Source organism: Hypanus sabinus, chromosome 5 (assembly GCF_030144855.1).
Source record: "Hypanus sabinus isolate sHypSab1 chromosome 5, sHypSab1.hap1, whole genome shotgun sequence".
NCBI classification, from domain to species: Eukaryota; Metazoa; Chordata; class Chondrichthyes; order Myliobatiformes; family Dasyatidae; genus Hypanus; species Hypanus sabinus.
This window is the reverse complement of record NC_082710.1, coordinates 162,301,420-162,316,008: the sequence shown is the minus strand read 5'-3', so window position 1 is coordinate 162,316,008 and position 14,589 is coordinate 162,301,420. Positions and strand designations below refer to the sequence as shown.

At 49.9% G+C, this 14,589-nt stretch overlaps 1 protein-coding gene across 2 annotated transcripts in view; it reads right to left on the bottom strand.

Moving 5' to 3' along the window:
- Positions 1 to 14,589, bottom strand: part of LOC132394520 (uncharacterized) — a 153,480-nt gene that overhangs the window by 34,508 nt on the left and 104,383 nt on the right. For both annotated transcript variants that reach the window (XM_059970788.1, XM_059970789.1), the window contains exons 13-15: positions 13,959 to 14,051; positions 6,177 to 6,284; positions 5,204 to 5,296 (exon numbers count right to left, since the gene is read on the bottom strand). In XM_059970788.1, the coding sequence (XP_059826771.1) occupies positions 5,204 to 5,296; positions 6,177 to 6,284; positions 13,959 to 14,051 (294 nt within the window). The remainder of the gene's footprint in view (positions 1 to 5,203; positions 5,297 to 6,176; positions 6,285 to 13,958; positions 14,052 to 14,589) is intronic.

Below are 14,589 nucleotides of genomic sequence, written 5' to 3'. Positions count from 1 at the left end.
TTCCCCTCTCCCACTCCTCCATCTGTCATTCACACACACACACCACCCCGACTGGTTCCCCTCTCCCACTACTCCATCTGTCCATCACACACACACACCACCCCGACTGGTTCCCCTCTCCCACTCCTCCATCTGTCATTCACACACACACACCACCCCGACTGGTTCCCCTCTCCCACTCCTCCCTCTGTCCATCACACACACACACACCACCCCGACTGGTTCCCCTCTCCCACTCCTCCATCTGTCCATCACACACACACACACACACACACGCACACCACCCCAACTGGTTCCCCTCTCCCACTCCTCCATCTGTCATCACACACACACACACCACCCCGACTGGTTCCCCTCTCCCACTCCTCCATCTGTCCATCACACACACACACACACACACACACACAGCACCCCGACTGGTTCCCCTCTCCCACTCCTCCATCTGTACATCACACACACACACACACACACCACCCCGACTGGTTCCCCTCTCCCACTCCTCCATCTGTCCATCACACACACACACACACACACCACCCCGACTGGTTCCCCTCTCCCACTCCTCCATCTGTCCATCACTCACACACACACCACCCCGACTGGTTCCCCTCTCCCACTCCTGCATCTGTCCATCACTCACACACACACCACCCCGACTGGTTCCCCTCTCCCACTCCTGCATCTGTCCATCACTCACACACACACCACCCCGACTGGTTCCCCTCTCCCACTCCTGCATCTGTCCATCACACACACACACACCACCCCGACTGGTTCCCCTCTCCCACTCCTGCATCTGTCCATCACTCACACACACACCACCCCGACTGGTTCCCCTCTCCCACTCCTCCATCTGTCCATCACACACACACACACCACCCCGACTGGTTCCCCTCTCCCACTCCTCCATCTGTCCATCTGACACACACACACACCACGACTGGTTCCCCTCTCCCACTCCTCCATCTGTCCATCACACACACACACACACACACCACCCCGACTGGTTCCCCTCTCCCACTCCTGCATCTGTCCATCACACACACACACACCACCCCGACTGGTTCCCCTCTCCCACTCCTCCATCTGTCAATCACACACACACACACACACACACCCATACCACCCCGACTGGTTCCCCTCTCCCACTCCTCCATCTGTCCATCACACACACACACACCACCCCGACTGATTCCCCTCTCCCACTCCTCCATCTGTCCATCACACACACACACACACACCACCCCGACTGGTTCCCCTCTCCCACTCCTCCATCTGTCCATCACACACACACACACCACCCCGACTGGTTCCCCTCTCCCACTCCTCCATCTGTCCATCACACACACACACACACACACCACCCCGACTGGTTCCCCTCTCCCACTCCTCCATCTGTCCATCACACACACACCACCGCGACTGGTTCCCCTCTCCCATTCCTCAATCTGTACTGAACACACACCCACCACCCTGACTGGTTCCCCTCTTCCACTCCTACATCTGTCCGTCACACACACACACACACCACCCCGACTGGTTCCCCTCTCCCATTCCTCAATCTGTACTGAACACACACCCACCGCCCTGACTGGTTCCCCTCTCCCACTCCTCCATCTGTCCATCACACACTCACACACACACACACCACCCCGACTGGTTCCCCTCTCCCATTCCTCAATCTGTACTGAACACACACCCACCACCCTGACTGGTTCCCCTCTCCCACTCCTCCATCTGTCCGTCACACACACACACACACACACACCACCCCGACTGGTTCCCCTCTCCCACTCCTGTCCATCTACCATCCCCCAGTCATTCCCGTTCTGGTGTGAACCCCACTCTCCCCTCCTCCCCTCCTTTATCTGACCGTTATCCCTCCTCACCTGGATCCACCCGTCACCTTCCCGTTCTGGTGTGAACCCCACTCTCCCCTCCTATATCTGACCGTTATCCCTCCTCACCCGGATCCACCCGTCACCTTCCCGTTCTGGTGCGAATTCCACTCTCCCCTCCTATATCTGACCGTTATCCCTCCTCACCCGGATCCACCCGTCACCTTCCCGTTCTGGTGTGAACCCCACTCTCCCCTCCTATATCTGACCGTTATCCCTCCTCACCCGGATCCACCCGTCACTTTCCCGTTCTGGTGTGAACCCCACTCTCCCCTCCTATATCTGACCGTTATCCCTCCTCACCCGGATCCACCCATCACCTTCCCGTTCCGGGGTGAACCCCACTCTCCCCTCCTATATCTGAACATTATCCCTCCTCACCTGGATCCACCCGTCACCTTCCCGTTCTGGTGTGAACCCCACTCTCCCCTCCTATATCTGACCATTATCCCCCCTCACCTGGATCCACCCATCACCCTCCCGTTCTGGTGCGAACCCCACTCTCCCCTCCTATATCTGACCGTTATCCCTCCTCACCCGGATCCACCCGTCACCTTCCCGTTCCGGGGTGAACCCCACAATCCCCTCCTATATCTGACCATGATCCCTCCTCACCTGGATCCACCCGTCACCTTCCCGTTCTGGTGTGAACCCCACTCTCCCCTCCTATACCTGACCATTATCCCTCCTCACCTGGATCCACCCGTCACCTTCCCGTTCCGGTGTGAACCCCACAATCCCCTCCTATATCTGACCATTATCCCTCCTCACCTGGATCCACCCGTCACCTTCCCGTTCCGGTGTGAACCCCACTCTCCCCTCCTATATCTGACCATGATCCCTCCTCACCTGCATCCACCCGTCACCTTCCCGTTCTGGTGTGAACCCCACTCTCCCCTCCTATATCTGACCATTACCCCTCCTCACCCGGATCCACCCGTCACCTTCCCGTTCCGGTGTGAACCCCACAATCCCCTCCTATATCTGACCATTATCCCTCCTCACCTGGATCCACCCGTCACCTTCCCGTTCCGGTGTGAACCCCACAATCCCCTCCTATATCTGACCCTTATCCCTCCTCACCCGGATCCACCCGTCACCTTCCCGTTCTGGTGTGAACCCCACTCTCCCCTCCTATATCTGACCGTTATCCCTCCTCACCCGGATCCACCCGTCACCTTCCCATTCTGGTGTGAACCCCACTCTCCCCTCCTATATCTGACCGTTATCCCTCCTCACCCGGATCCACCCGTCACCTTCCCGTTCTGGTGTGCACCCCACTCTCCCCTCCTATATCTGACCGTTATCCCTCCTCACCTGGATCCACCCATCTCCTTCCCGTTCCGGGGTGAACCCCACTCTCCCCTCCTATATCTGACCATTATCCCCCCTCACCTGGATCCACCCGTCACCTTCCCATTCCGGTGTGAACCCCACTCTCCCCTCCTATATCTGACCATGATCCCTCCTCACCTGGATCCACCCATCACCTTCCCGTTCTGGTGTGAACCCCACTCTCCCCTCCTATATCTGACCGTTATCCCTCCTCACCTGGATCCACCCATCACCTTCCCGTTCTGGTGTGAACCCCACTCTCCCCTCCTATATCTGAACATTATCCCTCCTCACCTGGATCCACCCATCTCCTTCCCGTTCCGGTCTGAACCCCACTCTCCCCTCCTATATCTGACCATTATCCCTCCTCACCTGGATCCACCCGTCACCTTCCCGTTCAGGTGTGAACCCCACTCTCCCCTCCTATATCTGACCATTATCCCTCCTCACCCGGATCCACCCATCTCCTTCCCGTTCCGGTGTGAACCCCACTCTCCCCTCCTATATCTGACCATTATCCCTCCTCACCTGGATCCACCCATCACCTTCCCGTTCTGGTGTGAACCCCACTCTCCCCTCCTATATCTGAACATTATCCCTCCTCACCTGGATCCACCCATCTCCTTCCCGTTCCGGTCTGAACCCCACTCTCCCCTCCTATATCTGACCATTATCCCTCCTCACCTGGATCCACCCGTCACCTTCCCGTTCAGGTGTGAACCCCACTCTCCCCTCCTATATCTGACCATTATCCCTCCTCACCCGGATCCACCCATCTCCTTCCCGTTCCGGTCTGAACCCCACTCTCCCCTCCTATATCTGACCGTTATCCCTCCTCACCCGGATCCACCCGTCACCTTCCCGTTCTGGTGTGAACCCCACTCTCCCCTCCTATATCTGAACATTATCCCTCCTCACCTGGATCCACCCATCACCTGCCAGAGTTTGATCTGCACGTTCTCTCTCCACCCTCTTATTCCGGCCATATTCTCTCGATCTGTCAGACCAGATCCATATCTGCTTGTCCTCAGATGGTGAGGGTGAGTGTCCCTCGGGAACCTCTGCTGTTGTCATGGTAACACTGGTATGGACTCCAGGATACTGACCCAGTGACAATAAACTGCCTCCCTGTCTTCACCTGATACCTGATACCATTACTGTCTGGTCGTTATTGAGCTGTAACCCAGTGACAGGCATTTACAAGTCACGGAGATGGTGATTGGTGAGATTGACCCTCCATTTCCTGGTGATAGCTGGACAGTGACACACACTCGGAAGGCTCTCGTGGTCAGCACATGATCACAGACCTGGAACAGGAGCAGGTGATCGAGAGCCTGAGCTGTTCAAAAGGACCAAGGGTGACCTGTGAGACAACTTCACATGGATAAGGTGACTGATATTTGTGGGGTGGGGACTGGGACTGGAATCCCAGGGTCCAGATGAAGCTCTGGGAAATCCACAGCTCACTGAAATGGAGATCAGCAGAGTCAACTGAAGGAGCTGGGTGAAGGGGAGCAAAGCAACTCCAGCAGAGTCAATGGTTGTTGTTGGGCTGGTTGGGTGTACTGAAGTTTCCAAATCCTGAACACTTTAACCAGCAGAAACAGTTTCTAATTAACCAGTCAGTCACTGTTCACATCCTGAAAACTGTAATGATTTCACTCCTCAACTGTCTAGACGTGGTTTCACCAGAGCTTTGATGTCTGTAGCACAACTCCTATTCCCCCGTACTCCGATACTCTGGCTCTAATATTCCCTTGCTTTCTTAATACACCTAGTCCTCTCCCTCGTACTTCAGTGTCTGGGTTTTGCATTTGGGTCCATTCCCAAAGCCCACCTTATGACAGCAGGTGCTGGTGTTCATATAAAGCAGTTCACAATGTACTGACTGAGATAGATACTCATTCCATTCCTGCACTGAGTAACACAGCCACCATTTTAATGTAATTTAAGAATATTTGTGCACATACCTTTAGTCACAATCCAGCAAATGAGGGCAATGAGGATGAAGACAAGAGCCACAATGTTACAAATATTCAGGCGCCACCACCACTGCTTGTCGTCTAGAGTCCACAGTGAGAAATGAACAACAACATTAGAACTGTTTCAAACTGTTTCCAAACCGATCAACACAAACAGTTCTACATATGTTTCAGTGGACAAGTGTTCCAGATAACAGACACGGACTGGGATTGGTCAGGTCGGCTGTGATAATGAATGTCCTAAACATGAGACAATCCCACCAGGTTGGAAAAGGACCAGGTGTCAGAGCAATGCAGTGAGGGAGTGTCAGAGAGTTCACTCCACTGTCAGTGTGTGGAGATCCCCAGAGAGACTAAAGACCTTGTCGTTAGTTCTGGAAATGTATTGTAAAACCTGGGTATCCATTATCCTCAGGCCGTGAAGATGGAAATGGCAGGAAGACTGGTCTCTCTGTGTACACACTGAGCCAATGAGACAAGACCTCACTGTAAATAAGCTCTGTCGTATTATCCCAGTGATCCAGTGCTGCAATTGACATGGTCTTGCCAGTGGTGATAATAACCAGTCCCAGCTTCAGCAATGGAGTTACACTGTTTGACTGGGAACCCTGTCCCCATGGTGAATATTGGAACATTACGGCACCTCAATGCTCAAAGGTGTCGGTGGTGACAGGAGATGCTCTAATCCAAGGTGAAAACGTGACAATATGGGGACAGGCAGGTCAGCATGAAAGATTGGTCATTTAACGGTAAATGAAGGTCGAGGCTGATCTGAGTGCAGATTCTGTGTCACCACTTCATATCTCAACCTGTCAATCATGTAGGACAATTGCATTCTGGGTACCACAGGAATCCTGAGACTCTGTGGGGATGGGGGGGGGGTGGTGTGGGAGGAGTTCATTTTGTCAACATGAGTCACTTGTTATTTCTGCTGAAATGCAAATTAAACAATAACAGGTACCTGGAGATCCTTTCCTTGACCAGCACGTGAATATAATAGCATATGCTGCAGAAAACACCAGTCCCACCATCGATGTAATGGCAACTCCTACATCCTCTGGTCTGAGGCCTGCAATTAAAAACTGTTGAATAACTGTATCTGTAACCAAATCAAGGTGATAAGAGGAGAGAATGCTGCCTCTTGAACAGAAGGCTGATGCCCACATGAACTGAAAAACTCAGCTAATTTCCTGTGAAGAGGGACAGCAGTGACCTTCTCCAATTTCACACACCTTTCATCACACTCTGTTCAAGAGCAGATCTCTGCCAATGATCTCGTGCAGTCAGTGTGGGAGGGGATGTGGAACGTGGTTTATACTGAGCAAGGCTGAACAAAAAGCAGTGTGACAGAAACCGACAAGCTGATGAGTGATGCTGGTTTCATATTTCCTCATGATACAGAGGGACGTCACTGACACTTTGTCAGTTCTCAGAGCAAATCTCATCAACCCCATTCCCAACCACCCCCCTATTTCCCTGCAACCTATTTCTTGTCCGTGCTTCACCTGCTACTTGCTGAGGATTCCCAGCAGATTCAGTTTTTAATTCCAGGAGCAGGTGATTTAGTCCCTCAAACTGTTCATGGCTGACAAATGACCCAGCTCCACACGGCCAGTGTTACGGAGGCTTAGTGGGGTTGGGGATTGAGACCAGAACCCCTGGGATCCAGATACAGATCTGGGAAATCTACACCACACTCACTCAAATGGCAAAACTAAAACAGAGAATCAGCAGAGTCATGGGAAGGAATGGAGGGAAGGGGAAAGAAAATCAGCACCGGCAGAGTAAATGGTTGTTGTCGGGGTGTTCAGGAGCCCTGAGGGATGAAGGTCAGTAATTAATAGCTGCAGGTGTCCCAGTTCAGAGCTGCCATAGCGAATCCAATAGCTACAGAGGTGGCCAGAAACACATGATGCAGTTACCCTGCGGATCCACTAGAGGGGAGTGTTGTACAGGGAATGCCAACTCCACCGTCGTCATCAGCCCATTCCACGCACTCACCAGTCTCTGTGTAAAAAACTCACCCCTGACATCTCCTCTGTATCTACTTCCAAGCACCTTAAAACTATGTCTTCTCGTGCTAGCCATTTCAGCCCTGGGAAAAAGCTTCTGACTATCAATGCCTCTCACCATCTTATACATCTCTAGCAGGTCACCTCTCATCCTCCGTCGCTCCAAGGAGAAAAGGCCCAGTTCACTCAACCTATTCTCATAAGGCATGCTCCCCAATCCAGGCAACATCCTTGTAAAACTCCTCTGCACTCTGCTAAGGTTTCCACATCCTTCCTGTAGTGAGGCAACCAGAACTGAGCACAGTACGCTAACTGGGGTCTGACCAGTCCTATATAGCCATAACGTTACCTCTCGGCTCCTAAACTCAAGCCCATGATTGATGAAGGCCAATGCACTGTATGCCTTCTTAACCACACAGTCAACCTGCACAGCAGCTTTGAGTGTCCTATGGACTCGGAAACCACAATCCCTCTGATCCTCCACACTGCCAAGAGTCTTAAAGTTAATACTATATTCTACCAAAATGAACCACCTCTGACAATTCTCCACATTATCCACAACATCCCCAACCTTTGTATCATCAGCATATTTACTAACCCATCACTCCACTTCCTCAGTCAGGTCATTGATAACAATCATGAGGAGTAAAGGTCCCAGAACAGATCCCTCAGGCACACCACATGGTCACTGACCTCCATGCAGAATATGCCCCATTTACAATCATGCTTTACCCTCTGTGGGCAAGCCAATTCTGGATCGATAAAGCAACATCCCCTTGGATCCCATGCTTCCTTACTTTCTCAGTAAGCCTTGCATGGGGTACGTTATGAAATGCCTTGCTGAAATCCATATGCACTACATCTACTGCTCTACCCTCATCAATGTGTTTAGTCACATCCTCAAAAAATTCAATCAGGCTCATAAGACATGACCTGCTTTTGACAAAGCCATGCTGACTATTCCTAATCATATTATGCCTCTCCAAATGTTCATAAATCCTGCCTCTCAGGATCTTTTCTATCAACTTACCAACCACTGAAGTAAGACTATAATTTCCTATAATTTCTATATATAAAATCTATAATTTCCTGGGCTATCTCTACTCCCTTTCTTGAATAAGGGACCAACATCTGCAACCCTCCGGAACCTCTCACTGATGATGCAAAGATCATTGCCAGAGGCTCAGCAATCTCCTCCCTCACCTCCCATAGTACTCTGGGGTATCTTGTCCGGTCCTGGTGACTTAACCAACTTGATAAAGTCGTCATTTTTTATTGTCATTTTGACCATAACTGCTGGTACAGTATAAAGTAAAAATGAAACAACGTTTTTCAGGACCATGGTGTTACATGACACAGTACAAAAACTAGACTGATTATGTAAAGAGCAACACGGAGAAAGCTACACTAGACTACAGACCTACCCAGGACTGCATAAAGTGCACAAAACAGTGCAGGCATTACAATAAATAATAAACAGGACAAGAGGGCAGTAAGGTGTCAGTCCAGGCTTCGGGTATTGAGGCGTCTGATAGCTTGGGGGAAGAAACAAACAGTTACATAGACTGGTCATGAGAGCCCGAATGCTTCGGAGCCTTTGCCCAGACGGCAGGAGGGAGAAGTGTTTGTATGAGGGGTGCGTGGGGTCCTTCAAAATGCTGTCTGCTTTGCGGATGCAGCGTGTAGTGTAAATATCCGTAACGGCGGGAAGAGAGACCCCGATGATCTTCTCAGCTGACCTCACGGTCCACTGCAGGGTCTTGTGATCCGAGACGGTCCAATTTCCAAACTAGGCAGTGATGCGGCTACTCAGGATGCTCTCAATACAACCCCTGTAGAGTGTGATGAGGATGGGGTGTGGGAGATGGACTTTCCTCAACCTTCACAGAAAGTAGAGACCCTGCTGGGCTTTCTTTGCTATGGAGCTGGTGTTGAGGGACCAGGTGAGATTCTCCATCAGGTGAACACCAAGAAATTTGGTGCTCTTAGCGATCTCTAATGAGGAGCCGTCAATGTTCAGTGGGGGGTCAACAACCACCTCTTTTGTTTTGTTCACATTCAGAGATGGGTTTTTGGCTCTGCACCAGTCCATTAGCTGCTGCACCTCCTCTCTGTAAGCTGACTCGTTGTTCTTGCTGATGAGACCCACCACGGTTGTGTCATCGGTGAACTTGATGATATGGTTCGATCTGTGTGTTGCAGCACAGTCGTGGGTCAGCAGAGTGAACAGCAGTGGACTGAGCACACAGCCCTGGGGGGCCCCCGTGCTCAGTGTGATGGTGTTGGAGATGCTGCTCCCGATCCGGACTGACTGAGGTCTCCCAGTCAGGAAGTCTAGGATCCAGTTGCAGAGGGAGGTGTTAAGACCCAGGAGGCTCAGCTTTCCAATCAGTTTCTGAGGGGTGATTGTGTTGAATGCTGAACTGAAGACTATGAACAGCATTCGAACGTACATGTCTTTTTGTCCAGGTGGGTCAGGGCCAGGTGGAGGGTGATGGCAATGGCGTTGTCTGTTGAGTGGTTGGGACGGTATGCAAACCGCAGGGGGTCCAGTGAGGGGGGCAGCAGGGTCTTGATATGCTTCATGACGAGCCTCTCGAAACACTTCATGATGATGGATGTGAGTGCAACGGGACAGTAGTCATTGAGACAGGACACTGAAGACTTCTTCGGCACGGGGATGATGGTGGCGGCCTTGAAGCACGTTGGAACGGTGGCGCTGCTCAGGGAGATGTTGAAGATGTCAGTGAGAACATCTGCGAGCTGGTCTGCACATTCTCTGAGCACTCTACCAGGGATGTTGTCTGGTCCAGCAGCCTTCCGTGGGTTGACCCTGCACAGGGTTCTTCTCACATTGGCCATGGTGAGACACAGCACCTGGTCACTTGTAGGAGGGGTAGACTTCCTCGCCGCGACGTCATTTTCCGAGTAACAGAATCTCTTACTATCTTTTCTTTCAGTTAGTCCTGACGAAGGGTCTCGGCCTGAAACGGTGACAGTGCTTCTCCCTCTAGATGCTGCCTGGCTTGCTGTGTTCCACCAGCATTTTGTGTGTGTTGCTTCCAATTCCTAACTTCCACCCATAGAGACTCTGCAGACAACCCCTCCATGACTTCCTCCTTTTCTACAGCCGTGACCCTATCTCTGATCAGCAGTGCCACTCCCCCACCTCTTTTGCCTCCCTGTCTTTTCCAAAACATCTATAGCTTGGCACTCCAAGTAGCCATTCTTGCCCCTGAGTCATCCACGTCTCTGTAACGGCCACAACATTAGATCTCCAAGTACTTATCTACGCTCTAAGCTCACCTTCTTTGTTCATAATACTCCTTGTGTTAAAATAGACACATCTTAAATCATCAGTCTGAGCGCATCCCTTCTCCATCACCTGCCTATCCTCCCTCTCGCACTGTCTACAAGCTTTCTCTGTATGTGAGCCAACCGGCCCTTCCTCCGTCTCTTCAGTTTGGTTCCCGCCCCCCAGCAATTCTAGTCTAAACTCTCCACAACAGCCTTAGCAAAGGTGACCACCAGGACATTGGTTCCCCTCGGATTCAAGAGCAACCCGTCCTTTTTGTACAGGTCACACCTGCCCCAAAAGAGGTCCCAATGATCCAGAAATCTGAATCCCTGCCCCCTGCTCCAATCCCTCAGCCACGCATTTATCCTCCACCTCATTCTATTCCTATACTCACTGTCACATTACACGGGCAGTAATCCCGAGATCACTACCTTTGAGGTCCTGCTTCTCAACTTCCTTCCTAACTCCCTGTAGTCCGATTTCAGGACCTCCTCCCTTTTCCTACCTATATCATTGGTCCCAATATGTACCACGACCATAACAAATGGTTGTTGTCAGGGTGTTCGGGAGCCCTGAGGGATGAAGGTCAGTAATTAATAGCTGCAGGTGCCCACGTTCAGAGCTGCCATCAAGAACACATGATGCAGCTACCCTGCAGCTCCACTAGAGGGGAGTGTTGTACAGGGAATGACATCACGTGTCCCTGACATGGAAATGATGGGGAATGAGGGTGACCGGCACCCACAGTGCCCGGTTACATTTGTACAGTGTGTGTTACTCCTTTTTCACCCCAGGAAAAGGGATCCCAGTTGGAAAACACTAGAACAAACCAATGTTCTGCAATTAAATTTCCTGCCCCAAGTTTCGCAGTCCCAGATGCCCTCAAGCAGCAATAGGACTCTCTAACTCTGTGACCTTTTAAACTGACCATAAGATATAGGAGCAGAATCTAAGAATCTATCAATCTCTTCCTTAAATATGCTATACACAAAGTCTTGGCCTCCACAGCTGCATGTGGCAAAGAATTCCACAGATTCACTACTCTCTGTCTGAACAATTCCTCCTCATCTCCATTCTAAAAGGACACCCCTCTATTCCGAGACTGTGTCCTCTGGACCTCAACTCTCCCACCATAGGAAACATCCTCTCCACATCCACTACATCAAGGCCTTTCACCGTTCGATAGGTTTCAATGAGGTCACCCCTCATTCTTCTGAATTCCAGTGAATACAGACCTGGAGCCATCAAACGTTCTTCATATGACGAGCCATTCAATCCTGGAATCATTTTCATGAATCTCCTTGAATCCTCTCCAGTTTCAGCACATCCTGTCTAAGATGACGGGCCAAACCTGCTCACAATACTCACCAGTGCTTCATAAAGTTTCAACATTACATCCTTGTTTTTCTATTCTCGTCCTCCTGAAATGAATGCTAACATTGCATTTGCCTTCCTCATCACAGACTCCACCTGCAAATTAACCTTTAGGGAATCCTGCACAAGAACTCTCAAGCCCCACTGCACCTCATTGTTTTGTGTTTTCTCTCCATTTAGAAAATAGTTAACCCTTTCACTTCTTCTAGTAAAGAGCATGATGATACAGTTCCCGACATGGTATTCCATCTGTCATTTCTTTCCCATTCTCCTAATCTCACAGTCCTTCTGTAGGCTCTCTACTTCCTTAAAACAACCTGCCAATCTATCATCATCATATTGTCTACAAACTTTGCAACAAAGCCATCAATTCCATCATCCAAATTATTGACATATAGCGTAAAAGGAATCGGTCCCAACACAGACCCCTGTGGAACACCACTGGGTACCAGTATTATCCTCCTTTCATACAATACTTCTTGCATTGAAACATATGCAGCTCAGGACACAAGTCGCACCATGCACAATCTTTTGATCTTCATCTGTGATCTTACCAACATCTGCCTCCACAACCTCTCCACTGATTGTTCTGACACTCTGGTTCCCATCTCCCTGCAACTCCAGTTTAAATCCCACCATGAAGCATTAACAAAACCTCCCTCTCCAGTTCAGGAGTAAACCGTCCCTTCTGTATTGGTCTCACCGAAGTGATATACCTGTTGTTGAAGGGGATGGCCATAGGGGTACTCTACACTGGTTCCTTAACCTCTTTTCCTTCCTGACAGTCACCCAGTTTCCTGTGTCCTGCACCTTGGGTGTAACTACCACTTGATATGTCTGCTCAATCTCCCCCTCAGCATCAAAAAAGATCTGGAATTCATCCAGTTCCAGCTTCAATTCCTTAACACCATTTGTTAGAAGCTGCAGCTGGATGCACTTCTCTCAGTTGTAGTCACCAGAGACACTGGAGGTCTCCCTGACTTCCCACATCACACAAGGGGAGCATTTCACTATCCTGCCTGGCATCTCTACTGTTCTAACTGGGCATATATAAAGAAGAGAAGGAAAACAAAGCTTAAAATTGTCATTTCATTGTTTTCTCTGAGTGAAACCTCCCTTTGAGGAGGTAAAGCCTCGAGATCACCACTCTGACGATGTCCACTGAGACGATGGACACTGGGCTTGTCCCTGCCTTCCTTTAACTTGCTCTCACTAATCAATCCCAAACACCGATTGGTGACTGGTCACTAAACCGTGACCCATTCCTGCCTTTTATCCTCGAGAAATGAACCAGATTGATGTCCTCTCCTCTCCAATCTTCTGCTGTCTGGATTCTGATGCTGGTCAAAGCACTTTTTCTTGTAAAATTTGACTACTTCACCCTTTAACTGTCTCAGATCCATTCAGCACAGCCCTAGTTTCTGCAAATTCTGCTCAGTAATCATACACTAGAATCCTCAAAAGACCAGCTTCTCCTTCCTGTGATTTGGGACACAAAATTCCTCTCTGTCTCCAAGACCTATTAATGACTTGTCAGAATCCTGATGCCCACATGAATTTGTCTGGCTGTGGAGTGGTTTTTATCCCTGATTTTGCTCATTCCCATCTATTAATCCCTGTTGACCAAACAGCTTCTCCTTGCTTCTTTGGGAAATGTGGTCATGCAACCTGTCACCCCTCAGACTATCTGAAACAAGTTGTAATCCAAACACAGATCCTTGCAGGACACCATTAGTCACATTCTCCCAACATGAGCCACGTAATCTCCTGCAAATTATCCCCACACTCTGCCTTGTCCCATTGAGGCAACTGTCTGCTCAGGTCAACATTTTGCCTTCAGTTCCATGAGCATCAGTGAAATGCCATTAAAGTCTAAACCTCCAGCAGATCCCCCTGTGGGAAAGGACTTCAGCTGTGGGACTGAGGACTTCAGGTGCTGGTGGTCCTGGTAAAGCAGTTCACAACATCCTGACTGAGATACTCACTTCATTCCAACCAAACTCCAGAGAACCGAGTTCATCATTTACATGAAAATACTGAATAATATTTCAGCACATACCTTTAAACGCCATCCAGGAAATAGTAGCAATGATGACGACAATGAGAAAACCAACATTATAGACCGACATCTGTCTTCGAAATCTATCACCGTCTTTGGATAAATGAAAACTAATCAGTTTGAAAGCCATAGTAACAGATCTACACAAATTATTTAACATAAGCATCAATTTACAATGTGTTCTTGGTAATGAAGATGGACCCTGAGTCAGTCAGGCTTCTTAAACACAGGGAAACCCAACCAGTTCAGGAATGGAGCAGAAATCCGAACACCAGACTGAAGAAAGTCCAGGGATCTCTCTCACACTGGCAGCAAGCACAGAATCCAGGGAACAACAGAAAAACACAAATAAACACATATTTGATAACTTATGTACTCCCTTATCGAGTGTCTGCACATGCAGAATTGTCAGATACACTGCAGTCTCCCTGTGTACATATCCAGCAGATGAGGTAACAATCCACTGCAAATCAGCTTTGTATTATTCTAGAGATGGTGAAGGTTTCAGTTGATGTGGTCCTGCCTGTGGTGACGATACCCAGCCCCAGCTACAGCACTGAAGTTCCACTGTGAAGCCTGTTCTGTTGTTGGGGACTGAACCATCACCACACCCAGATGCTCAAGGCTTCAA